The 24864-nt window shown below is 48.3% G+C and overlaps 2 protein-coding genes across 3 annotated transcripts in view; one reads left to right on the forward strand and one right to left on the reverse strand.

Moving 5' to 3' along the window:
- LOC122395262 (E3 ubiquitin-protein ligase MYCBP2) overlaps positions 1-24864 on the forward strand; it is a 316312-nt gene that overhangs the window by 10377 nt on the left and 281071 nt on the right. The gene's annotated exons all lie outside the window — the stretch shown is intronic.
- LOC122395264 lies at positions 127-22014 on the reverse strand. 2 transcript variants are annotated; one of them, XM_043392709.1, is made up of 3 exons: positions 21942-22014; positions 13793-14525; positions 127-6079 (listed from the first exon to the last, which is right to left on the reverse strand). In XM_043392709.1, exons 2-3 carry the CDS (start codon positions 13952-13954, stop codon positions 4724-4726), a joined length of 1518 nt encoding a protein of 505 aa, XP_043248644.1. In that variant the 5' UTR covers positions 13955-14525; positions 21942-22014; the 3' UTR covers positions 127-4723. The 2 variants fall into 2 exon arrangements, with proteins under 2 accessions (XP_043248644.1, XP_043248645.1); XM_043392710.1 differs by having other exon boundaries at positions 13793-14522; positions 21942-21988.

Raw genomic sequence — 24864 nt, forward strand, 5'->3', positions numbered from 1 at the left:
ATGCATATATGTGCACAGAGGAGGGGGGCAAGGGGGGAATGGGGGTGGATTACAGGAAGCGTGCGAAAGATATATTTTGGGAATATCGATTAGCCATTGAGTCGTCGTTGTTCCATGCATGTCAGTTTCATTTTTTATTCTCTCCCTTTCATCGATGGTCACGACGTGCAATGTAAAACAAATTATACAAGTCGGCTGTCGTTATATCACAGTCTCACGATAATTACAACTAAATCGTCGTTGCGAAACTTAATACGCCGCCGAAATACGAAAATTGCACACGTCTAGTTTCAGTTCGTATACGTTGATCGCATTCTGCTCGCGATGATGAATTTAACGACGGGTTTGATACGATACCAAAGTAGTCCGTTGTTCCAGAGACCAGAGAAAGCCAAAACTCTTATCCAGATAGAAATTTCGAACGACGATCAAAAGATAAACGATTGTTCATCCGTTGCTTGTTAAATGAAAATTTAATGGTTCGATCGGATAGACGTCGATCGATATCAATATACGGTATTGGTATCGATACGTGTTCGTTATAGTTAAAGCGTGAACCATGATTCTTAGTCTCCAAGAACCATTGATTTCCATACTTTAACTGGCGAACTTAGTGAACGTGTTCGTTCTAAAAGTATCAGTATCGAAAATTAGTACGATACATTGGCGCTACGAGTACGGTAAGGCAGACACGTGGGAGATTGTTCGTTATAAATGGCGAGGAATCTTCTGCGCACCTACCTTGCGCACATACCTAGCGTTCCATGCCTCGATACTTGTCCATAGTGCAGGTATGGAAACGATTCGATAGAAAATGATACTTTATTGTCTGGTATCGGTAACGGCATTAGTCCCATCGCTGGTCGACGATCGTGTCCGGGCTTCTCTTCGCGCGGTGACGTTAATTGGACGCACCTTGACGCGTCGCAAGGCAATCGACGCGGAGGTCGTCGAATAATCTCGAACGCTGCGTGGACCAATTTCTGTCCGTTGCTCGGGGATAAAGCGAAACAACATCGCGAAAGTCGTTACGCGGCAAGTGCGGCAGCATCAATAATGCATGGCTCGCACGTGCGCGAGATGGTCGCACACGCCGGGGACAAAAGCGTCGCTTGCGGTGCTCGCATTGTACTTTTAAAACGCAAAACGGTCGGCTCGCCGGTAACGCTGAAACGAATCGCCGCTTTCGCAAACAGTCGTTCAGCCGTCGTGAACCGTTTCCCCCGTTGCTCGAATTCCAGATAAGCTTTCCATTCGCTGGCTGAATTCCGCGACGATCGCCGCGTATTGTTCATTTGCCTGGAAACGGAATCTTTGACCCTCCATTACAGGAGTTGGCAAACTTATTGAAAGACACCACAATGATCAAAATTACTTATACAATTTTTTATCGTAAACGTAATAACGTAATATTTTTATGGTCGCTAATCAGCTCGTTAGTAGGATTCGGGACTATTTGGATAGTTTAGTGTAGCAGTTTTTGCTAATCTGCATTGCCTGGAAAAATTAGCACCACATACATGTTTCGTGTTTGTTATTTTTTATTATTGTCACCGCCATGTCAGGTTTTTTGCTCCAATCCAAAATGGTTTATTCTACCGATAACATTTCAGCTTATGCTCCTTTTCCGTTCTTTTCATATGCTATTTTAATCGTGTACGTCACGTTCCTCTCTACAATTAAGAAAAAAAACATGTTCCATGTTACTTTTTGTTTGTCTTGTACAGTTTCTCGTCTTTGAAAGAAGTCCAACACGTATTCATCATTTTTCGTACAAAACACCAACGGATCGCAAATGACCCAACGATACCAATTACATGATACGTAACTATACCAGCTTGATGGTTAAACGACAAATATACAGTACTCGAGAAATGTTTATATTATATTTCGTAGCGTTCCTCGTCGTTAAAGTAGATTGCAATTGTTCGTCGTTGCAGCGTTGTTAAGTATTAAAATTTATGCAAGTGAACACGTAAACGAATAGGCATGGCTGTGTCATATTAATTTTACTTTGTGGAAACCGAAACAGCAATCTCACGATTCTGCATAAAATGGTTCTTTCCTAGTTTGCCAAGTCCCGATTTATGTCGTTTCCCGAAAAAGAATTTATTTCTTGGTTATTTATATGTTCACGAATTCACCCCTTGCCTTATAATATCGATTTAAACTCGTGGCGCGTATCAAACTCGGGCAACTTTTATTTGAAACGAAAATATGAAATGGTTATTTCAAATAACATTCCAACCTTTCATTTTTCTCCGCGTTATTTGGAAATAATCGACATACCAGGTACTTGAAATAAGCGTTGACGTAACGTAGAAGTTGATGTTTTTTCAACGGAGTATATAATATTTTTGTTCTATTTTTATCCATAAAATATTCCAGTAAAGCGTGCACGAGTACCTGTTGGACGTCCTGTATATTTATTACTTATATAAATCAGTACCAAATTGTATATTGCAAGTTACGTATACGTTTGACGGATGATAGATACGCGAAATATCAATTAAACATATATTGGTACACTAACGAAACATATTTCGGGAGTATTTCGTCACAGAAATGATTTCGAATACAAAATTATTAATTTCGAAGCTATTTCGTGAAATTGGGTAACAGGACCGTATTTAGAAAACGAAATAATCGAAGAACAAGATAACATGTTATTTGAAATACTATTTTAAGAGGCTCCAGGAATGATTTATATCACGGATCAAACACGACAAACATGAGTCACGAGTGACACAGATTGGCTCAGAAACGACAGAAATTAGTTGCATACCGGATTCTTCTCAATCAGAAACTATTACGCTTCTAAAATATTGAAGATGTAAACCGTGTGAGTTAGGCAAAATTCTTATCCAAGTGAAAAATTTCAATTACAGAATACACAACTCGACGAATAAATTGTTAATATTGGTTTTATTGGTTATCTGTCGACTAAAATTTTGCCCATCTCGGGGAAAGGGGTCAACGATCGATGTTGTTTAAATGTTTAATTCCTGAAAATGTCTCACCACGCTTCCGTTGGCTTCTAGTTGCTCGTCAAACGTAGGTTTATTCCAGCATGTAAGGGATTCGGTATTGCGTACAGTGGTGGATCGAATCGACAAGGCAAGGGGTTAAAACGTTAAACGATAAGAAAATGAATCCGCTGTTAAACGTTTTCGCAAGGAAACATCGCGTGAAAATTTTGTAAGATCATCTCGGTGAAACGTTATAGGGATTGTTTGTACGTGGTTCTCGATCTGGCGCGTTAAGCAATAGGGGGTTAAAACGTGGACTAATAGCAAGCGATAGCATTGGTACACGGTGATGGTTTTACGGTAAACGAACGCATTACTCAGGGATCCGTTTCGAGATTAACGGGGCCGCGAACTGAATCGATACCCGTTTCGCGGTGACCCGCTGCCGCGTTCATCAAAATTAGTTACCGATCACAGTGATAACAATAACAACAATTTATTGGCGATGTCCAGAGGTCATAAATAAACGCAGTAACAAAATAATACAGTAAATCAACGGCTCCGCGGGCGGGATAGGTCCGAGATGTTTCCGCGAATGGCACGACAAATGTCTGATTTCGATCGTCTCGCAGCTTTCGTGGTTGTACGTCGAACGTAGCTTCGATTCGTGTCCGTGTCTCGTCGAGGAATGTTTGGGGGTAATATTTCTTTTATTATCGTTACAAGCAGATAAGAGAAACGCGATCAAAGCCCGAACGGGGTTGGTTTTCGAGTCGGTTCCCTGTTGGGTGTAGCGGATACTCCTCCGTCGTCTTCTGCTTCGTTTCCTCTTCGAAACGATCGAAAGTCTTTGCGAATCGACGCGTTTGTATAGGAATGGCACTGCTTCGCTGCTTTCCGGGTGGTCGCGCGATCGCGTTGCCTAGACTCGGGACAAAATCAGTCGTCCGGTCAAGGCCACCGTGCCGTTACCCCCACCAGGTTGCTCGTACGCGCAACCTGCAGGCAAACCATTCGCTCCCCGGCGTAGAGGTAAGCCGTCGCGGGCGTAAAAGTGGGAGTCGTGCGTCTGGCCGCGTATTCACGGTCACCAGGAGGCGGCCTTGAACGGGCGATAGAGTTCGATCCGACTCGTAGACGCTGGGTCCCTTTTTCGAAACGTTTGATCGACCATCGCGACGCTCGGGGTCGAGACGCGCCGTTATCGATCGATAAACTCGGAGCTACGAGGCGCGAAAGGTCGATCCAATCGCGAGTCTCGGATATTCTGGGCGTCGATTCGACGAAGCTTTGAAGTTCTTCTAACTTAACTAACAACGTTCCCCGATGATCCGTTCGCGACAGAAAACCACGAACGGATAATCGGTGTTCGTTCGTGATATGTGAATGGAAGCTTACGAACTGCCTTGCGTTAAAGGATAGTCGGTTAAAGTGAAAACAAGAGGTTCGAGATCGAGTCTCGCGCTCTGTATTCGTTCCCAAAGACGCGCAAAACTCGGCTTAACTATTGTAAATGGTACAGTGAAAAATGTTCAGGGGAATCTCGTCGCGCCGGTGGTGCACGACGTTTGAATCGTTCGGACCACCGCACTTGTCGCAGCCGGTGCACCGCTTCGTTTTCGTCGCACATCGTATGTCCTGGACGAGATTCAGAGCTTGTACACGCGGAATCGGCTCGACGCGCCCGCGCGCTCGTATTCTTGTTCGACGGTGGCGTGAACGGCGGGCCTCGTCGAGCCCCGCGAAGGTTCTCGTTACAACTCGGTGGTCAGAGGCTCTGCCTTCTCGACGATCACGTGAAACTCGGTCTCCCGGTAGAGCCTGCCGTCAGGCACGACCATCGTTATCCGGCTGTCGACCGGGGCGGCGGAGGCGGCCGCCTCGCGGCTTATCACGCCGTTCTTCTTCGAGACGACGTCCGGAGCGTTGGTCGGCACGCTGATCCATTTCTTCCTGCTGTTACGACGACGCCTCCTGCAGCACCAGACGATCAGACAGGTGACCAGTATCAGTAGCACGAGCAGACCGGCGACCACCAGCACGAAAACCATGATGGATCCGCCCAGCGAGCAGTGACGCGTCTCGTACTCGACGAAGCTCGTGGGCACGCCGTTCACCTCGCCGTCGACGCACAGGAACGTCTCCGGCGTCTCGTTGATCGCCTCCTGCGGCGACAACGTAGGCGGCATCGCCGAGTTCTGTCTGCTGTAGAACCTCGAGTAGACGTTCGTGTAATTGAGAATGTTGTTCTTCCAAACGGGCAGCATCTGACAGTCGCACGGCTGGTCGACCAGCAGATTGTCCAGCTCCAGGCGAAAGCTGCCCCGGTCGAACATCATCGAGCCCTCCTCGAAGCTCGCCACGCTGTTGTTCTTGAAGATCAGATCGTGCAGCGAGCCGGGCGACGTCCTCGTTTCCTGATCGGCTCTGATCCCCAGGAAAGCGCCCACGCTCAGGCTACCGAACGTGTTGTTCTTTACGATCACCGCTCCGCGCGCGGTCACGTTGAACGCCTCGCTCTCGAGGCTCTCCACCACGCAGTTCTGTATCGCCACTGTCCGCGGGCTCGTCACTATGAACGCGTCGCTTCTCACCGTGCCCATTCTCACGCCGTCCAGCATGAACTTGTGATGCACCTCGATGTCGTTCATCGTACGGCTGAGCACCTGATCGCCGAAACTACCGCCGATCACGTGCAGATAACCCACGTCGAATTTCTTGAACGCCTGCGCCTCCATGTTCTCGATACGGCAGTTCTCCAACCGTAGCGTGTCCGTCTGTACCAGATTCGCGAACGAGAACGCGCTCAATTGTCCGATCCTCACGTTCTCGAAACTGATCGCCTCCACGTCGCCGCGGAACACGAAGCTGGGCATCGCGTCGATGCTGCTGTTCCTCACGGTGATCCGCGTCCGTTGGCTGCGCGGCGACAGCTCGAAGCTCTGTCTGATCAGAGTCAGGTTCGCCACGTTCACCAGGTCCACCGAGCGCAGCCCGATCATCGAGGCCAGGCTCGAGTTCGTTAGAATCACGGAGTAACAGTTGTTCACCATTATCCGGCTCGTGTGCGGGCTCAGCCTTTTGTCGCCGTCCGTGGTCAACACCAATTCCTGAAACGAGAGAAATTGATTTTTAACGTTTAAAAACAACGGATCTGATCCCTTTTTATAGTCATCGTTGATTAACTTTCCCGCTATTGTTATCGCGATCTCGAGTTTCCCATTTCCGCGAGAAAACCTCGAACGTTAACGAGACCCAGTCACGGAGCCTCGTATTTTGCGCCTTTTTCACCCGTGTCGTGACGCTCTATCGTCGATAGAGCTTGAAACGTTCCGCGACACGTTCTCGCCTCGATAATTCGCCGCAAATTATGTCGTAAAATTATTCGCAACGAGCTAGAGAAAACGAGATATGCAATTTGCCTTTTTTTTTTAAATTCTGATCAAAGACCCGTTCTATTTGACTCTCTGAGAGTATCAAAGCGTGGACGTCCAACTATTTTTCGCGTCGTCGGTGAAATGTCCCTCGACGCGAGAACGTTTTCGAACTTTTGGGTCCGTTGAAGCGTCTAACTGAAAGTACCGTCCGAACGGACAGCGGGTTTCCCGCGTAGCAACTTGTCAGGAGCAGAGTAAATGGAACCGGAACAGGAAGAGAGAGATAGCGGTTTCTTCGACCGGACGAAAACGAGTCTGCCAACTTGGGCTTTCAGCCGTGTTATTCGTAACCAGGTGCTCGTCCATTCTGCTTCTTTATTAATTCATTCGTACACGCCCGGCAAGCATCGATGCTGCTCCGTCGAGGGCCTCGATGGCACCTGACACTCGGAGCTCCTTGTTTGTTAAACAATCGATGGCGAAACGGCTCGCGCATACCTGTCGCGTCGTTTCATCGCCGAGCAAAAGATATAGTTCGCGTTGCTCGCGAGGCCATGCTCGCTCGATCACAGATTATCGCATCTTTCTCGTTAACGAAGCCCCGATAACGAATAACGATTCTCGGTAATCAGCGTCGCGTTGATTTCGTCGATGATTCATCGAACGTAGTCTCGAAAAGCTGAACGTGAGGCTATAAAAATCTACTTCGATGGCTCGACTCTGCTATCTAGTTGTCGAATTTTTCTGTATTTTCATTCAAAATTATACAATGAAGCGTTAAAGTAGCGCTATAATAACGTCACACGCTTCTGTATCTATATTTAAAAAATTTATTTTTATCCTTTTACGTTGTATATCTAGACGTTGGTTCAAATTTTTCACACTTCGTTATACAAGTTGGAAGATCCAATAATAATTTTAGAGCTGTACTCTTATATTTAAATAATGATATTCGTACCGTTTAAATACCTGTGGAATATTCAAGTAATCCCAAACCCGGTACAACGGTTTCGTTTTTCGTACTTGGAATCAAACTCTTTCCCGGAGCTCGTTTGAAAATTCGTTTGAAATCCCGGGGATGGAGAAAAGGGAGCGAATTTCATTCTCCGCGAAGAGAAGAAACCTTTCAAGCCACCCTGCTCGCGAGATACGCTAAGCCAGACATTCTTTGCGCGTAAAGCGGAATAATCTGTTTGGGATTCTGTTGGAAGACCACTGGGGATGCTTTATAACGCGTACACGATGGCGATTATTATTTATTGTTCGATCGATTCGTGCGAACACGGACGAAACGTTTAGGCGTTCGACCGATGGACATTGGGGGGAGGCGGGGAAGAAACGAGAAGCGGGTTTGAATGAAGAGAAAGGAAAAGAACGGATGAAAATAAAGGAACCGCGCGCGCGCGGTGCGTCGCCGATAGAAACGAAAACCTTTTGTGGCCCTTTTTCTCAGGTACCACCACGCATTTTACCGTCTTGCCCCGACACAATCCCTACCCGACGCGCGTCCCTTCCTGTCTGTGTCCGACCTTTGTTCCTCGTTGCATTGTTCTTGGCCAATTCCCGGCCGCGCAATCTGTTCGACCATGGAGCACAGATTACCAGCCGAAATGCTTGTCTTCTCGCGACGGCTCGTTTTTCACGTCCCCGGACAATTACGCGCGAACCCGACCGCGTTTCCGTTTCCACGAACGTTCAGGCTGAATCAAGATCGTGGTCACGTGCGTTTTGGTCGACTGCCACGAGGCACGAAACGATCGACTTTGTTTGAGAAAAGAGGTAAATTCTATCGCGTTTCGAGTATCGGTTTCGCGGAAAAGATACACAGGCCAGGCGTTACGCGACGCCTGTAAACACTGGTGTAAAGTTTTCGGCTCCTCGGAACGTGAAATCGCGAGAATGGAGCGCGGAGAGGACGGTCTAAGGTGAATTCTAAGGGTCTCCGTGGGAATCTGAGTTTTATTTCTCCAGCGAGCGTCGGACCAAAGGATGGCTGACGGCTATGCACGAGGGCGCTAGAGAAAACAAGGACAACGCGATATTCCTTTTTAACGGCTCGCCTTTATTCTGCCGGCGTAAGCCCTCGGCGCAGTTTCCGCGGCGTGTAATTCTGTCGAGGGATACGACGCTCCCGGTGTGTATTCTCTAGACGTTTCCTACGCGCTTCGTGTACGACAGAGGGTGGAAAAAAAGGAAACGTCGCGCGCGACTCCCACGCGTCGAGGGATCGTTTCTTGATTATTCGGATCGACGGCGATCCCCGTCGGGGAATCGAATGCAAATTTTTCCATGCTCCGACACGCCGTATCGACGATTTCGCACCGGAGAAAAATGATTACTCTCGTTGCTCGACACGCGCCCGCGTCTCCCCAGGCGTTTCTAGCGCGCGGGACGCCGCGACGCCGATGGGAAACGCGTCGAAAGCTCCAATGGAATTACAACCGATCGCTGCTTCTCTGTTCTCTCTTTCGATCCGTTAAGATATAATCATTCATTGGTCTTAAAAAATAACATTGAAATTAAGGTCCACGAATCGGTCGAAATTCATTTAACACTAGATTTACGGGCATTGATCGCACGTATATTTATTGATACCTTTCATGTTGACGATTACCTTACAATACGATTTTTCTTTTAATTAGAATATGCATTCGTGCTATTGCATCAATCAAATTCAACATAAGTTGTTAAAAAATAATATTTACGCGTTCTGCAATTTAAAATATGGAACATCCGTCAAATTGACGGCTTCCGTAAATCTAGTGTTAATTTATATCGTCTCTGTTTCCTTTGAATAGTTGAAAAATTTAATCAAACCGCGTTTATACTTCCAGAGACAAACTGTTATTTTTTTTTTAACGAGTAAATTTTAATTCGAAGTTATACCAGACCCCGGGAGAGTTCCAGACTCGAACGCCGGAGGATTTCGTCGAGTTTCATCGGCGTCTACCGGGGAACAATTACTCGGCTCGCTTCCCGAAACGGGGGAATGAAAATGGGAACGAAAATGAAAATGAAAACGACTCGACGGTGGGTTAAGTCCGCGTCTTCTGGTTTACGGAATCGCGATGGTACTGCGAGCGAAGGGCGAAACAGAGGAACCGGGCAGAGTAACGCGAAACGGGGAAAGGCTCTTTTACGATCTATAAAGGATTTATGCGAAACAATTTCCCTCGTTGGAGCAGATTCGTTCGCGGGAACTTCGTTGCTCGACATTATCGCGCACTCTCTCAATTACTTTCCCCCTTCCACTCTCCACTTTGTTCTTTTTTATTTACGCGTTTCAATCTGAAATCTGCGGACACCATAATCGATCGCGCGCACCCGGCGCTCCCGGAAAACCTGGATTAACGCGTCGTCAAACTTAATTTATACTTTCGACCTCGGTGCTATCATTTCGGCTAAAACGTTTTTTTCTCGCAAGTACGGGATAAGTATGGGACAGTAATTTTAGCGATCGTTGCAATCGTAGCCATTTTCCGTGTATTTTCATAACCGAGCACGTTTTCCATGGTAAATGGCGCTCTTACGTTTCCCTCGGTGCTTACAGCTGTTACTTTTACACGCCTCACAGGCTCCGTCGTTGCGGCAGCGCGGCACGCGTTCTTTATTTCGTCCTTTCGTGCCTTATTTCGTCGTCTCTCGTTACGGGAACTCGGGCGAGTTTAAGGCTGCATTCGCTAAAAGGTTTTCTCAATTATTTACGGCATCGTCAATTATTCAGCGGCCACCCGCGCGCTTGACAACTTTGCCCACGTTGACTGCGCTGTAAAACGGTCCAGAGGCTTTTTCTCGCGAAATATTGGTCCGGACGACCCCGCGCCTTCTGGAAAACCCCAGTAACGCTCGACTGCTCGCGAATTTCATTCGCTTTTTGGATAAAGGTACGAGTCTACATCGGAGTCTTATTCCAAATTTCTATACGCGAACAACGAACACAAATTTTAGATTCGTTCGTGAACCAGCTCGCCGGTGAACTCGACGGAAGACAGTTTTCGAACGAATCTAAAATTTTTTTTTTCCCCCCCGTTAATCAAATTTCCCCGACTCTGAATTACTCCGGCAATTTTCGTGCCATGGAATAGTCCCCCGAATAGACTGCTCGAGACCTCGCCCGTCCTCCTTTGTTCACCACCATATTACAGTCGTAATGATTTCGTCGTGTTCCTCCGTCGTCGACGTATAAGTAGCTCCAATGAGCGCGGCGGAAATGGAAAAGTGGCGCGTGAAAACGTGAACTAGACAGAGAGAGAGAGAGAGAGAGAGAGAAGGACGAGTCCACTCTCTCGATATATTCGTAGTCACGAGTTGACGGCGCGACAAATTGGCTGAGCGTGTTCGTGAAACGCCGGCTGTATTATGCGAAATCCACGGGAGAACTCACGGGTCCGCAATGCATTATAGAGAAGTTCTCGCCTCTTTCTCTTGCCTTCTGCTTTTTTCCGTTCCCGTCCCCGCCCACGTCTTCTTCTTCTTCTTCGTCGTTGTTAGCTAAGGTTTTCCCCGGGAACGAGTTCGCGAAACGCGGAATATATTGTGCCCTCGTTCGAGTCATCGTTTTACCCCTTTTGCCCGCTAACTTGCCAGACAGCGCGAAAAGGTACCGCCCGACTTCCATTACTCATTATTCAACGTGGACGTCGATTTGAATTCTCCACGGGAAACTTGCCGGTAATTGGACCGGTTATCGCGCGTTGCCGAAAAAGGCGGGGCAGCGTCCTTGAACGCGTCGTTGTTAACCTGGTCTCACATAGCCGGGGACGATCTTCGATATCGATGACATTCGATCCCGTAACTTAATCGACCCGCGATCGACCGCTTCCGTTATCCGCGCACGCGACAACAGGCGCCTACGCCAGCACCGTGTCTCGCCAATGACGCGTTTACTTGCCAAACCCCTCAAATTGTTTAATTAGAAACTGTTTTTACAGTCTCGTTAAAACTCGAGAGTCCTATTCAACTCGTGCACAAGTTGTGTAGGGAAAGCTTTTTCACACGTTGAACGCTCATGGCGACTGATCGCCTATGCGCGCTTTCAGTAGTCAAAGGGTTAAATTTTCTATAACTTATCTAATTTTGTAAAAAGTTAAACTTCAGATTTACAGGGGGTATGGATCGCGTAACGCCTAATCGACGCGATAATTAACGCCGTATCTTTCGGTGCAGGCGATTTGTCGCCTCTTTAGGGGCTTCTTTAACGCTTTCGATTCGCGACGTCGACCAGGAAATGGCCGAAGCGTACGCCGATTGGTTTTCGCGGCGTAACCGCTGCTCGAGCTTACTTCCCGCGGTCGTTTCGTCGCGGACAGGAGTTTTACGGATCGAGTTTACGGGCGCACACACGGCGTATGGCGTAACGCACCCGGGTACCGCCACGAACCTGTCTCCAAGGGGACAAAGAACGCCTTTATCTCGTCTCGTAACGTCGTTTGGACGTCTCCAAGGGCACGCGATAAACGTAACCTCGTTGCACACCGAAATTCGTAGGTGAAACGATAGGCGATTGCCGGAACTCGAACGAGAGAGTCCTATTCGATAAAGTTCGAATTACGATGACCCGTTAGAGACTCGATCGCGTTTGCGGAAAGCAAACGAGCGTTTCGTTCCGTTCGATTCGGACGATTCCTCTTTCGAGTGCGTCGCGGCAGCCCTTTTAATTTGTAATCGGAAAGGACGGTGTTAAATCGCGTTTTCTGAAAGCTTTCGCGGACGAAAGTCAAAATTCGAACGTTCAACGATACGAAGTGATACGATTACTTTCGAAAGCCCCATCACCAAGAATCAAGGGAGTTTGGAAAACATCGTTAGTTGTTCTGTAATACGATGGTTGGCTTATTTTTCTCTCGTTTTCTCGAACGTGTTACTTTTCTTATCAAAAGGTTCGTCCCGCGTAAATTTCATCGCATAAATCGAACGAGCCGGGTGTCGCATTACGCGCGATACTGTTTGGAACGTACGGCTGGCCTATTTAATACGTTTTACTTGTACATAGTTTCGAAGCCTGCGCTGCATTAGCACGTTCACTGCGGCACGGGACATATATGCCCCCGTATCGTACCTCCGTTCCGTGCTAGCCATATTTCGTTTAACCTTCGTTACGTGCTAAGACGATATCTGTGTCCAAAGTATAACTCGGCCAGAAAAGAATCTACGGGCCATTTCTGTTGGCATTACCATGCGTGAACGTCAAGAACGAAAGCCTAATTGAAAGATGCAGTCGTTATTCATCGTTTGCGCCGCCGTTAAGTCGATTATACCGTGTCGCGAACCTTGTTGGACTTGTTTGTTTAAATCTCACTGCGACAGTGGATTAGCATCTATAATAGAAAGAGAATTTATTTTTTATTTCATAGGAGAGCAACTATCGTGTTTCGTGTAAAAAGTCGAATAACAAACAAAGAAGTCTCGCTTAAAAAATCGTTACTATAATTCGCTGCACGGAACTGTGGACGTTTTCTAGCGAACTGTGCCATCGGCTCAACAAGATTAAGACTCTTCCTCCAAACTGTGCCGCGAGCTTGAAAAGATTAAGAACCACTGGTCTACAAGCTTATTTGCTGAGTATGTCATACACGAAAGTTCAGTACGGGTCGTTTTGACCTTTACGGCCGCGTTATGAATTCAACGGAGGAAACTACCGCGACCCGAACGCGCTAAATAAAATTACGGTTTTCCCGAAACCGAACAGGGCGGTGTTCGTTGATCTACCGTTTTTCTCAGGTTAGAATTTTTCCTTGGGGCGGGGTCTCTAGTTGCCTACCTGCGTCCGTCCGGCGCAATAAATATTCGAGAGGGACGAAGGGCGGTCGAGGCAGGTGGGTGGACGCGTCGAGAGCCTTACCTGTCCGCCAGCGTTGTCCGACCGACGATTTGCGTAAACGCGTTCTAATTTATGGAGGCTTCGTTCTCTCTACCAACCACCCTCGCAATTTACGCGGGAACCCCCCTGTGCGTGGCCGTCGAGATTAGACTCTCTCTCCCCTACAGCCTTCTGTTTTTATTTCGACAACCCCTAGTTTCGCGGCCGTTCTGTTTCTTCGCGCGGCGGAACGCCGAGCGATGGTTTCTCGTCCTTCTCCCGATAACTCGGAGACCGGAACAAAGAACCCGGCGTCGCCATTGTCCGCGATTTTTCGTGAAGATAGGGCGGGTCGCGGTTTCCGAATGAATTCGTGGGAACGGTCGCTGGAAGGGAAGGATACCGGGCAAGAGAGATTCGAGAGGATGATTGGCCCGGAGCGCCAAACGAAATCGACGAAACGAAGGGAACCGAGTTAAACGCGACGAGTTTCGAGTTTCGTAATTCACAACCCTTCACCGTTGCAAATTTCTATTCGTTCGTCTCCGCTAGAGATTCGTCGGGTCGGTTACCGTGCGCTCGCGAGAAGCTTTCTCGCTTTTCGACTTCTCGTGAACGCATAGTACACGTGTACGGGTGGAACATACCTCTCCTTCGTCTTTACACTCGCAGGTCAATCTGCCATGGTGATCGCAGAAGCACGGGGGGTAGTCGCACCTGTTCGTCGAGTTAGTCAGGGCACCCTTGAGTAAGCTGCTCCAAAGGAGTCCGAGGATAGCGCTTCCCAGCAGGAATTTCGCTGCTCCCATTTTGCGCCTCGCTCTCGCTCTCGATCCGCCCTCTTCTTCGGCGCAGAGTTCCCCCCTTTTCTCTCCCCCCCGGTCTCTTTTTATCGACGCCTCGTTCACACCCAGCCAGCTGATTCTACGCCGAGCCGACCGGGATGTTGCCCCGACATGTCTGCGACTTGGATTCCCGACGAATCCAATCACCCCCCCACCCCCCTGGACCGAAATCCTTTTTCCGCGTCGAAAACACTATTTACACACCCCCCTTTTTTCGTCGCACTGGCTGAGAACAAGTTTCTCGCGTGTGTGTCGGCCCGACACGCCGCGCGGCACTACGTGATTCTGTCGATCATATTGCCGTCACGATCCTCGATCTCGCGTAGAAATTTTCGTGGCTGCATCCGTCGTTTGACCGCCTCGACCAAGACCGTGCAACCCGTTCGACTACGACGTCATCCTCGTCGTTATTCTTCCTCTTCCGAGCGGAAACGTCCAATTATATCCATGATGCCGCGCGTCACCGTCGAACATCACGAACAGCTTTTTCGGATTTCTATTTCGCCCGCTCCGTTGACCGTCCGAAACGCCACTGCTGGAACGACAGAAAAATGGTCAGACTCCCCAGGATCCACCCCTCGTGTAACACGCGAAAAGCGGATTCTAACGATTTCTTTATTCTCGCACGGGAAATTCCCCGTCGACGCGTCTGGGTTTTGATAAATCGAGCCACTCCAAGGGCCCGCGTGGCCCCCTTATCGTTCAACGATATATCCACTATGTACGTAATCGTGATTCTTTCTCCCCTTTCCCTACCGTTTCACAATTTTTGGAAAAAACCGAATCACACGATGGTAAATCTCGCGATGGAAAATCCTCGTGATCTCGTTGCAACGACTGCTCCGTAATCTCGCGCGACAATAGCGTTCCCGTACCCTCGCATGACTAATTACGACCGTTTCGCTAGATTTCAGCCTTATCGGGGACTTTGTCGTGCCTCGTGGCCGTCGTTTATCGAACCGAGCGACCAGCGACGGATCGTTCCACTTAATTCTTTACGATCTGCGTGAAACGTGCGATTTTTCGCGTCAGCCGTCGATCGTCCTTGAGAACAAAACGATTGCAAAACGGTTTCAAGTTCCATAGCGAAAAGGATCATAAAACAATGGTCCTTGGACAAAAATACACCTCGCTAGATCGTATTCGCTCGTTGAATAAAGTGAAGATTTCTACGTCCAAATCTTTCGTTCGTTCCTTAGAAGGGTAACGGCCTCCGATGTTAGCACTATTCTAGGCACGAGAGTTGTTTGCGCGTCGTAGGGTTGAGTGTGAACGACAAGTGTTTGGGGTAGAGCGGAGGGGATCGAGCAAATGTTTAGATTAGAGTATCGGTTGAGAGTGAGGCGCGCGTGGGAATGGATTCGTGGAACGTACGCGGAGATTTTGGCCGCGGAGCATGAGAAACTGTCGATTAAAAAATCCCAAGAATTTTCTCTCGAACCGCATCACGAGTCTCAAAAGGTTACGAACCGTTTTAATTTACAGAATTTCTTTTTCCAAACCCGTGGGTGACCCACATTTTAACACTGTTACAACGAAACATCGGTTAATAAAACTTTTTTCCAAGCAATATCGGATAACACTCTGGCCAGGCTGTAGATCCGCGCACCTAATCGCCCGGTCTCTTACTCGCGACTCGTTTCTGCCCGTTCGAATCTCTATCTCGGGGATCTCGTTGCACCTTTTGAGCTATACGTGCATCCCGAGCGCGCACAAGTTTCCTACTGCCACGATTCCCGTGCTCGAAAGTAACGACACGCGTGCCCCGTCCTTCGAGTCAGCGCACTCGATACACTCCGCGAAGTTAAACACTTTGCCCTTCGGGAAACGATCGCGGTTGCTCTCTCGGCTGGTTAACTCTCTCGATCGCCCGAAGCTGCCGGCCAGGTCGCATTGTGCGTTCAAACGGGTAACACCGAGAGAGCAGGTTCGAGCCTCGTCCCGTATTTCTCGAGAATCCGGTCGCGTAAATCGCGAGAATGCAAATCCGCGAAGCGTCCTACGAGAACACGGCCGTGCTCGTTGCGTAATTAGAGAGATCAAACTGTCACGGATTCGAGCACTTTCCAGCGACCTCGTTCGCAACTGCGTGCCTCGTAATCGCCCTGGAAGAGAATGCACGCGCGAAATTTGGTTTCCAGTCGACGTTCGCCGGAGTTCGAGCCAGACGAAGGCGCTGGCTGAAATACTTCCCGAACTCTATCCGTACCTTCGCTGATATCGTTCCAAGATATCTCGTGGCACGTTTTATGTTACACTTGGTATTCGTAAATTTCACTGACACGCGTATATCCAGGTTTACGGGTACGACTCCGTTAAAAAGTGCACTCGGGCGTCGTGTAAAATGCAACGATGCACGGTTATTGTCGTCGGGTCCCAGCGTGTACGCGAATCGCCTCGTAGCTCCTCCTTTCTTCGGCTCCTTTATGAAACGTTCGTTCGTTAAGCCGCAATTTCGCGGCATTCTCGGACGCCGGGCCGAGAACGCACGTGTCGTCGACGGTTTTTACAAGCGTCGCGTGCCCGACAATGCGGTCGCCTGTTAAATATTGCAGTGTTTAACCAACGACGCGCGCGTTGGGAAATAAAAGGAGCACGGCAACGGCTGACGGCCGCGGGAACACACGGAGGCCCGGCCATCGATTCGCGTCGTACGTGGCCCCGTAATTTCCGTTCGGAGTCTCGGGAAAATCGCGGATCGGGGGAACGTCGCCGTGCTCCCTTTTCCTGGTAAACAATGCCACCGGAACAAGAAACGCGCGGCCCGAAACGACGAAGAAACTTCTCGCGATCTTAACGAATTAAGTTTCCCATTGGTCGCACAGCGGGACGGGGGGAGGGGGATCGACGAAGAGAAAAAGAGTGCATCAACGGGTGAAAAGAGTGGCCGGAATGAAAGCCGGCCCAATTCGAGAGGGACTCGAGAAGAATTTTTCTTCGCGCCCGACTTCTACCGACGTCGTTGCTCTTAATTTCTTCCGGTCCTTTCTCTTCGTCCCCCTTTCGTTGCTTTCGGCGATATCAAAAAGTCGACGGTCCGAGCAGTGTCGCGCGAGCGTTGATTAATCTAACGAGCTCAGCCCCCCCCCCCCCGCCGGGTCCTCCGTCGACCGGCCGATTGTGTCGCTTCGAGGAATTAAAAGATTTTTAACGCGTCATTACGCCGACTGACAAGATCTTCGTTAGCCTCTGTCACCGGCCGGTAATAAACGTAATTATGTTTACGCGCGTCCAGGGGGGGTGAGGCGGACACAATTTTCAGCTCGATTCATTCGTCTTCCTTTGACGACACCTCCCAGTTTTTTCTCTTTAATTATTTCACTCGCGACGAGACGATTCGGAGCAATTCCTGCGTCAGGGATACTCGCAACGGGGATCAACCCTGTCGTTGTTTACGTTTCTTTGGCTCGCAGCTGTGTACGACGAATAAGGGTCTCCTTCGGAAGGCTCGAGCAAATAATAGACTCTCGGAAAGCAAGATCCAAGAGAAAACATCCTTACGATCGACGTACTCGGGGGGTCAAGAAGCGAGGTCTCGAGCGACTTCGAGTATCTTCTATGATTCGAAAATAACACCGCGAAGTTAGCGTCACCGGGGGTAGACAATGTTTGCGATCGGTTGATTGCTCTTACAGCGAGAATTAAGCACAGTCGGAGCGAGGAACTCGTTAGTAACCTGTCGCGTGTCGGAGATAACACCGAAGTTTGCTAGGAGACGCGGCGGGAACGACCACGCGACAGTTATGGATCAGATTTCCGCGACGTTTATGGACGATTCGTTTTAATTAAAATTCGGAATTCGAGTCGAACCGATCTTGAGAAGAACGTTCGCGGGTAAAACGACAACGATAAAAACGAGCAACCGGTTTTATCGTTCGAATCTCGGTGCGTTGAATCGCATTTTTGCCCGGCGTCGATCAACACACCGAGCACGAGTGCGACCGACCGTGAGCGATTAATTGGCCACCGGGCGTACACCAGACGTTGGTTTCTGGGGCGACACGGCTAGAACAACTAACGAACAAACGAACCGCGACGAGCAGAGGGAGAACCGGAGGACGACGTACATACGTAACGAGAAAAACGAAACGGATAGAGTCGATGGTCGAATCGATGGTCGACCGTGGGCGAGAAAGAGGCGACTGTTCGAGAGCGGAGGGATGGTCGGAAGCGTACACAAATTATTCGCCCTCGTCCACGAGCGATTCGCGCGGTCGGCTGATTAAACATTTCGCTCCGGTTGATTTACGCCTCGTTAATGGATATTCATATATTCGGATTCCGAGGTATTTGCTATCCTAGAGCACGCCAGCACGCGCTCCACGCTTCGGCTGTTCCTCGACACGCGACAACCACGAGACGCACGAGTAAATCGCTTCCTGTTACGCGACTCTTCCTCCCTCCGTCTTTCTGTCGCAGTCGAGTGGCTCCGAGCTCCGAATTTTGTTCCATCGAATACAAATTTTACGGTCCGGAAACACTCTGTTCGCGTCTCGTTCCAAACGCGAAGAAACATTTTCTGCTTCGAAGGGAAAGAAAAGCAGTTTTGGTTCCTTTAAATATCGAAGGAAGAATATTTAGAATTTAATCAGGTACACAAAATTGGCGAAGCCACTGGTATAATCGAGTTCAGGAACGAATCTGAATTTTATCGTCCAACTCCGTACACGCGTTCATACTTGCTAGCGCGAATGACCCTGATTTTTTTAAATAGGTTACGATAATTGCACCGGCAGTCGACAGTTACTTTTGAGAAAATACAGTCCGAGGACAGGTTCCGACACTAGCACGACTGCTCCATGGAAAGAAACGTTATTTTCCTAATACGTTTACACGTTGATGTTTTCGATCGAGATACCCTACTTCTGTTATCATTTCTTTGTTCTCAAAGTTGGTTCCACGAAAATATTAGACGGTATCTTCTTAAAGAAGTCGAAAAAGCTGGTTCAAAGATGTAAAACTAAGCAAAGTAAAGATGGTAATCTCGAAAGCCTCGAAAATGTCCACTATTAGTCAAGCTTCCGTATCGTAATGATTAATTATTATCGCGAAGATACTGTCGTTGATAGCACGAATCTCTAACGCGTCGAGAACATAACTCAGCATTCTTTGTTTCTTTCCCCGCGAATACGTGAATTACGAGTCTGCTCGCGCCATTAACCCTTCCGTCTCGTCTTTATTTCGCGTCGCGAACTCTTTATCGTCCCTTCAAGGTTATCGTGGCGACTTCTCCGAACGGCGAACCAGTCGCAATTTCCAGACAGCGATAACGGTAAACGAGAGAGAGAGCCACCCTTGCCCTCGTCGTTCCGATCGTTTGAGGGGGTTGAAAGTTTCTTACGCGAAGGATTAAGATCGGATATCTTCGAAGTCGAACTCTCCCCCTTAAGCTCGCGGGACAACGTTTAATCCCGCAATCACGACCGAGCTTCTGTTCCGATACATCGGTTAATCGTTCGAAGAGAAAAAGGGCGAGGGTTGTCTTGGACGAAGACCTGTTCCCAATAGGGGCCACGTACGCAACGATTTATCGTACAATAAATAGCAGAATCGTGCTCGAACGTTCGAAGTCTGGAACGATAATTGGTATATTTTTCGATCGTGTTTATCTATTGTTTATTATTGACATCGAGAGAAGATAATCCTCCGAAGACGTAGCCGACACTGTCGGGATGACTCAGAAAATATTGCGCGTTTTATAAGCTCGGTTTACGAAGCGATAACTACGTTCCTCTGTCATCGTTCTGAAAGCAATTGCATTCCTTTGAGTCTTTGAATGCAAAAGGCTACGCGCGATGTTGTCGTAATCGTTGAATCACTTCCCGCTCAAAATGTACGCGTTGTTGCTCGAAAGAGGCGATAGTATGACGGAACTGCTGCACACCGGGATGAGTTACTATGCACAAAAGCTATTTATTTATACGAGTAAATGGAAATTACCCTTTACCCGTACGTAACAGCCAGGAAGGGAATTCTAATCGAAATTCTGATCTGAATTTTTATCGTTACGCGTTGTTTCGATCCGTCAAGAGTTTTCGTTCGAGAAGATTATTTAGAGGGATTCGAACACCCGAATTATCAGATTCCGATTAATATAATCCACCAAGAGCGATACAGTCGTCTCGAATGCATTAATCCGCGATAAGTGCTCGGTGTTCCCAAATTGACCCAGTTCAATTGTTCAGCGATTATTCGAATCGTGCTCCCTACGGAAACAGATTTTACATTCGGAATATTGTTTGCTCGTAGAGAGGGAACGGAGACGATGAGAGACGAGAGGCGATCGTTATTTTTATTCGCGCGCGAACCTGTCGGGAAATTATGTTCTTACACAAATCGTTACGCGCGATAAAGCGCGTGCATCGGGCAAAGTCAATTTACCGCGCTAGCGCTTTTCGCCTCCAGCAGAGAGATACCGGTGGGGGCGACGAAAAATCGGGAAAAACGGGATTCTACGAACGATAATCACAAAGTGTCGGACGACAGTTTACACAAAATGCAAAATTTGATAAAAAGAAAAAAGAGAAAAAGGAATTATTTATCGACGATACGCCCCAAGAATTTTCACTCTCGCAATACAATCGTGTCGCTGATAAATCAAATAACGAGTTCCGCGTTTATTTTTATCTCTTCGAGTTATTCGTTGGACGAGGAACGGTCTCTGATGTTTGTACTATTCTTTCCGGACGAAACATCGGAGTGACCTAATTGTCGGTTACATAATATTTGACTGTCAAAATCGACGATAAAAATATACTTTTAGAATCCGTGAAACAAGGTCGATGTAACGTAACGCGACGGTACGATTTTTGGTAAAATTTTTCAATGAAATTTCGTGGTCAAAGTCTGAAGCACGTAGTCTCGAACGATTAATCGTTACGCCCGTGGGGCCCGTGTACTGCCAGGATCAAAAAGTCACGCTCGAGTGTCGGAGCGCGAAATTTCTGGCGCCGTCCAAGGATAAACAGAAGGTCCGTTGGAACGTCGACGAAGATGCAAGTAACGTCCCCATCGAGAATCGATCTCGGGAGGCGGGATGGTCGTTGCAGCTGCGGCTGCCGAAGAAAAATGTTACTGGAACGGTCCCGTGGATCGACAGCTGCGAGAGCGGCCGCGGCGCGTCTGGCGCGAACAATTACGATAGCCTCTGACGCGTTATTGGCCGGGGAGCTCGTGTCTCCCGGCGTACTTACGTGGCCGTGGAAAACGGTACGTAAGAAGAAAACGAGAGGGGACGCGTGCGACAATGAACGGCTAATTTAATCGGGGGCTCCTCCGAAGCAGGTTTCACGAAGACGAGTCACGGATGGCCGACCATCAGGCACGCACGCGGCCACACGCACGTACGTGCCACGTGGGAAATCATGCGTTACACCGTGGATTATCCGACACCGATCTATCCGGCCGGAGGATACCCTCTCGGTGTCCCGCTTCTTTTTCGCGACGCCGGTGGTCAGAGATAACGCCGCGACTCGCGTTGACCGAGTTCGCGGTGACGTGTGCCACCCGGGACAGGCACACCCACTGTGTTTGCGTCGTCCGCGGGACGAATTCCCCGCGTACGGTGCCGCGACGCCTCTAAACGGAGAGATTACGCAACGATTTCTCGAGGATGTTCCGGCGCTCGATTCGATGGAAGGTCGCGCGACGCCGGTCCTCCTGCAGGAACGCGCCCCGGAGGAGGATCGACGCCTCTGTGGTAACCTTTGCGTCGCGTGATCCACGAGCGAACTTTCCACTGTTACCAGCTACCGCGGGATCTATCGCACTTTCGCGTATCCGAAAGGCGTGCTCCTGATCTTTTTTTTACTTTTTCGTTCGTCTTTTCGGTAATCACTGATCGCGTGGAATGGCTCGCGGGACCGTGGAGCGGGGGGGAATAATGTTACGAGGGTAGGTCACGACGCTCGTAAAAAATGATTGCGCGATGATGAGCTTTTTTTTCCTTTACCTCGATATCTCGACTCGATATTCTCGCGACGCGACGCTGACGACGCGCGAACAGCAACTGGCCGCCTTTCGAATTCGCGGCTGGTTTGCACCTCGCGTCGGTTATCGCGCGACACGAGTACCCCCTCTCCTCTCTCGGTTTCCCCACCCGCCGATCAAGATTCTCCCTCCCCCTCCCCTCTTGCTCGCGATTCCCTCCGTCGCTCGGTCTGTTGCTGCACGGCAAACTGTATCCCCCACCGTACAAGTGGCGGGTTCCCTCCCTCGCGTGCTTTTCAGTCGGTCTTTTGCCGTCTTGGGACGCGTGTCGTTGCTCCTCGTCTTCGTCTCGCCTCTCGGTCTCTCTTCCACCTTCTCTTGGCGCGGAGCGAGGACGAAGTTTCATCGAGCAACAAATTTATATTTGTACGGCGCGCCGTTATCGGGTCTCGTTTCTGTTCCATTTTTCGCGTGCATCAAATCGATTTGCCCTTGCACCTTTAACTTGCCCGCGCGACACGCCACTCGCGCACGGATTTTCCTCTCTGAAGTCGTAGATTGCCGGGCGGTCCGTCGCACGGAATATTTGCACGTACAGTTACTCGCGAAAGTAACTACGAGGAAGTCTGAACCGTCTAATTTCTTCGATCCGCCCCTACGAGGGTGCCAAAATTTGTAAACTCGCATCGCGTTTCTGTTCATCCATCGAAATTACCAAAACGCGTTTCGAATCGAAAAATATGAAAAATAACTAAAATTCCCCCCCATTGGCAAAATATTAATTCAACATTTCATCGAGCTACCGTAGAGGTGCGCCGTGTATCGAGCTACGCCAACATTGTTTTTACGCCGGGCGCAAACTTTTGCGGCTGCGGCCGAACGCGTGGCCCTCGATGCGTTTCGTTTGCCGCAAAAGCTACGGGATCGGAGTTGATCGAATTAGAACGGTCCGTTTAATCGACTGACGCGTCGTCACGCACGGAACAATCGTGGGAAAAAGTCGTGTTTTCCTTTGATCGTGGAGAGTATGGTATTTTTCGCGCGATCCGACGATGAAATCATCGTCTTTCCCGTCTCGTTCCATTTCTCTTTCCCCCTTCGGTTGCTTTCTCTGCGACGCAGGAGGGAGCTCCGCTTATCGGCCACGACTGATAAGGCGCGACAGATGACGCTGCTAAATCTCGAATCTTTCGCAGCCACGATTGCTATTTTAAGCGATCATTTCGTCAGCCACGAGCTACGTTATACGTTTCAGCTTTCGAAGTTGCATACACGTACCCGGTTAAATAATTTCTACCGCGTTTGACGTTTGGTGGTCACCTGTAGCTAGCTAACCGAAGAATGGATATTTAAAACGTCTTGAGACTGAAATACCGAGACCGGAATCGGTTCTAGAAATTTGAAATTCTTCAACGGGACGCGATTGTCTTGAATGAGTTCAGTGACACGAATACCATGAATGATTCGAACGGCGTTAGTACGCTAGTAGCTTGAACAGTTTGAACGGAACGATTAACTCGAAGACATCTATCATTTGTTTATCGACACGTCATGACGTAATTCGAGCTTGCAATTTGTCAAGAATCAGAGTCGATATACGCATTTTGCAATCGAAGAATCGATGCTCTTTATTTTTGTATGAAGAACAAGGCTAGGCGTGTTGAAAATTGATTTTTTTCTTAATACTATATAAAAAGTGGGTTATTTATTTAACTCAGGCATTCTTGTATTTGCTTATTTACCACTGCGTGAATATTGGAAATTTTTGATGGAGAAACTCCCCAGTTAACAGGTTAAATTGCACATAAATTGTTCGGATCTTCTAGTCCCTCGTCGATCGAGGAACGTGTTGTTGCTTACAAAGAGCTCCAAATAGCGAAGAAGGTGATATACCACCGGAGAAAGGTTCAGCAAGTATGCTGGATGGGGCAAAATGTCATAGGTCGTTGCAGCCGAGCCAAATTGCAATTTGTGACGTATACGATCGACTATTGCGCAAAGCTATAAGTTCGTGTCTGTTAATCGATACGGGTTGGTTTTGGGAAAAATCTGTTATTTTCAATTTTTCCGTGCTCATCATCTGCTTTTGCACCTTTTCTATTGCGACTGTTATAGTGGCAACTCCCAAGTCCATTGCAAGTCCTTGATTTATTATTTGTGGGTTAGCTTCCACCATAGATCCTTAATCGATCTTCGTTTAAGACGGATTTGAGCCTCCCAGGAGGCTCATTTTTCATGTTCAGATCCCCGGAATAAAATTTTTTTCTCCCCCAAGTTCAACTTAGCTGTTTTATATTTTAGATTTTAGTACAAATTGGTATTGTTAAACGATTCTCGATAAGTAAATAAAATCGAAGAGTCTAATAAATACTACAGTGCAATGGATATTTTAATTGCAGTCGATATTCAACCGATCAAACATCGATAATTTCACGTGTTACGCCCTAACAAAAATGCAAGCGTGCGCGAGCTTTTTTATATATTTCAATACGGCGTCGATGCCTCCAAGTGTCAGTCTCCTCGAACGACTGGACAGCAAAGGGGTTAATTGGGTTTATCCAATTAATTACGTAAAAATTGAAGAAGCTCTCGGTCTAGTTTCCGACAGCGTAGGATTTTCCATTTCATCGACAGTGTCGGAAACTGACGTAAAAATGTATGGTCCCGATGCATTTAACAGTCACTCGAAACTAATCGGGTTATCGGCTTGCCTCGAATTATTCGCGACAAAGGTGCCATTAAATTTCTTACTCCGGGGTTACCTTTCTCTGATCGCTTTTAATACACCGATCCCTTCGATCCCGAGACGACTCTCGAGTGTCCGTATTAAAAAAAAAAGGAAATATATTGTCTCCTAGTAATCGCACGGATCGCGAATTTTTCAACGAACGCGCAGAGAGCTCGATAATATGGACCTAAGCGATGTACACTGCAGCACAAAAGTT

The sequence above is a fragment of the Colletes gigas genome, unplaced genomic scaffold (genome assembly GCF_013123115.1).
Source record: "Colletes gigas isolate AHSC1104 unplaced genomic scaffold, ASM1312311v1 Colletes_gigas_Sc00005, whole genome shotgun sequence".
Classification (NCBI taxonomy): Eukaryota; Metazoa; Arthropoda; class Insecta; order Hymenoptera; family Colletidae; genus Colletes; species Colletes gigas.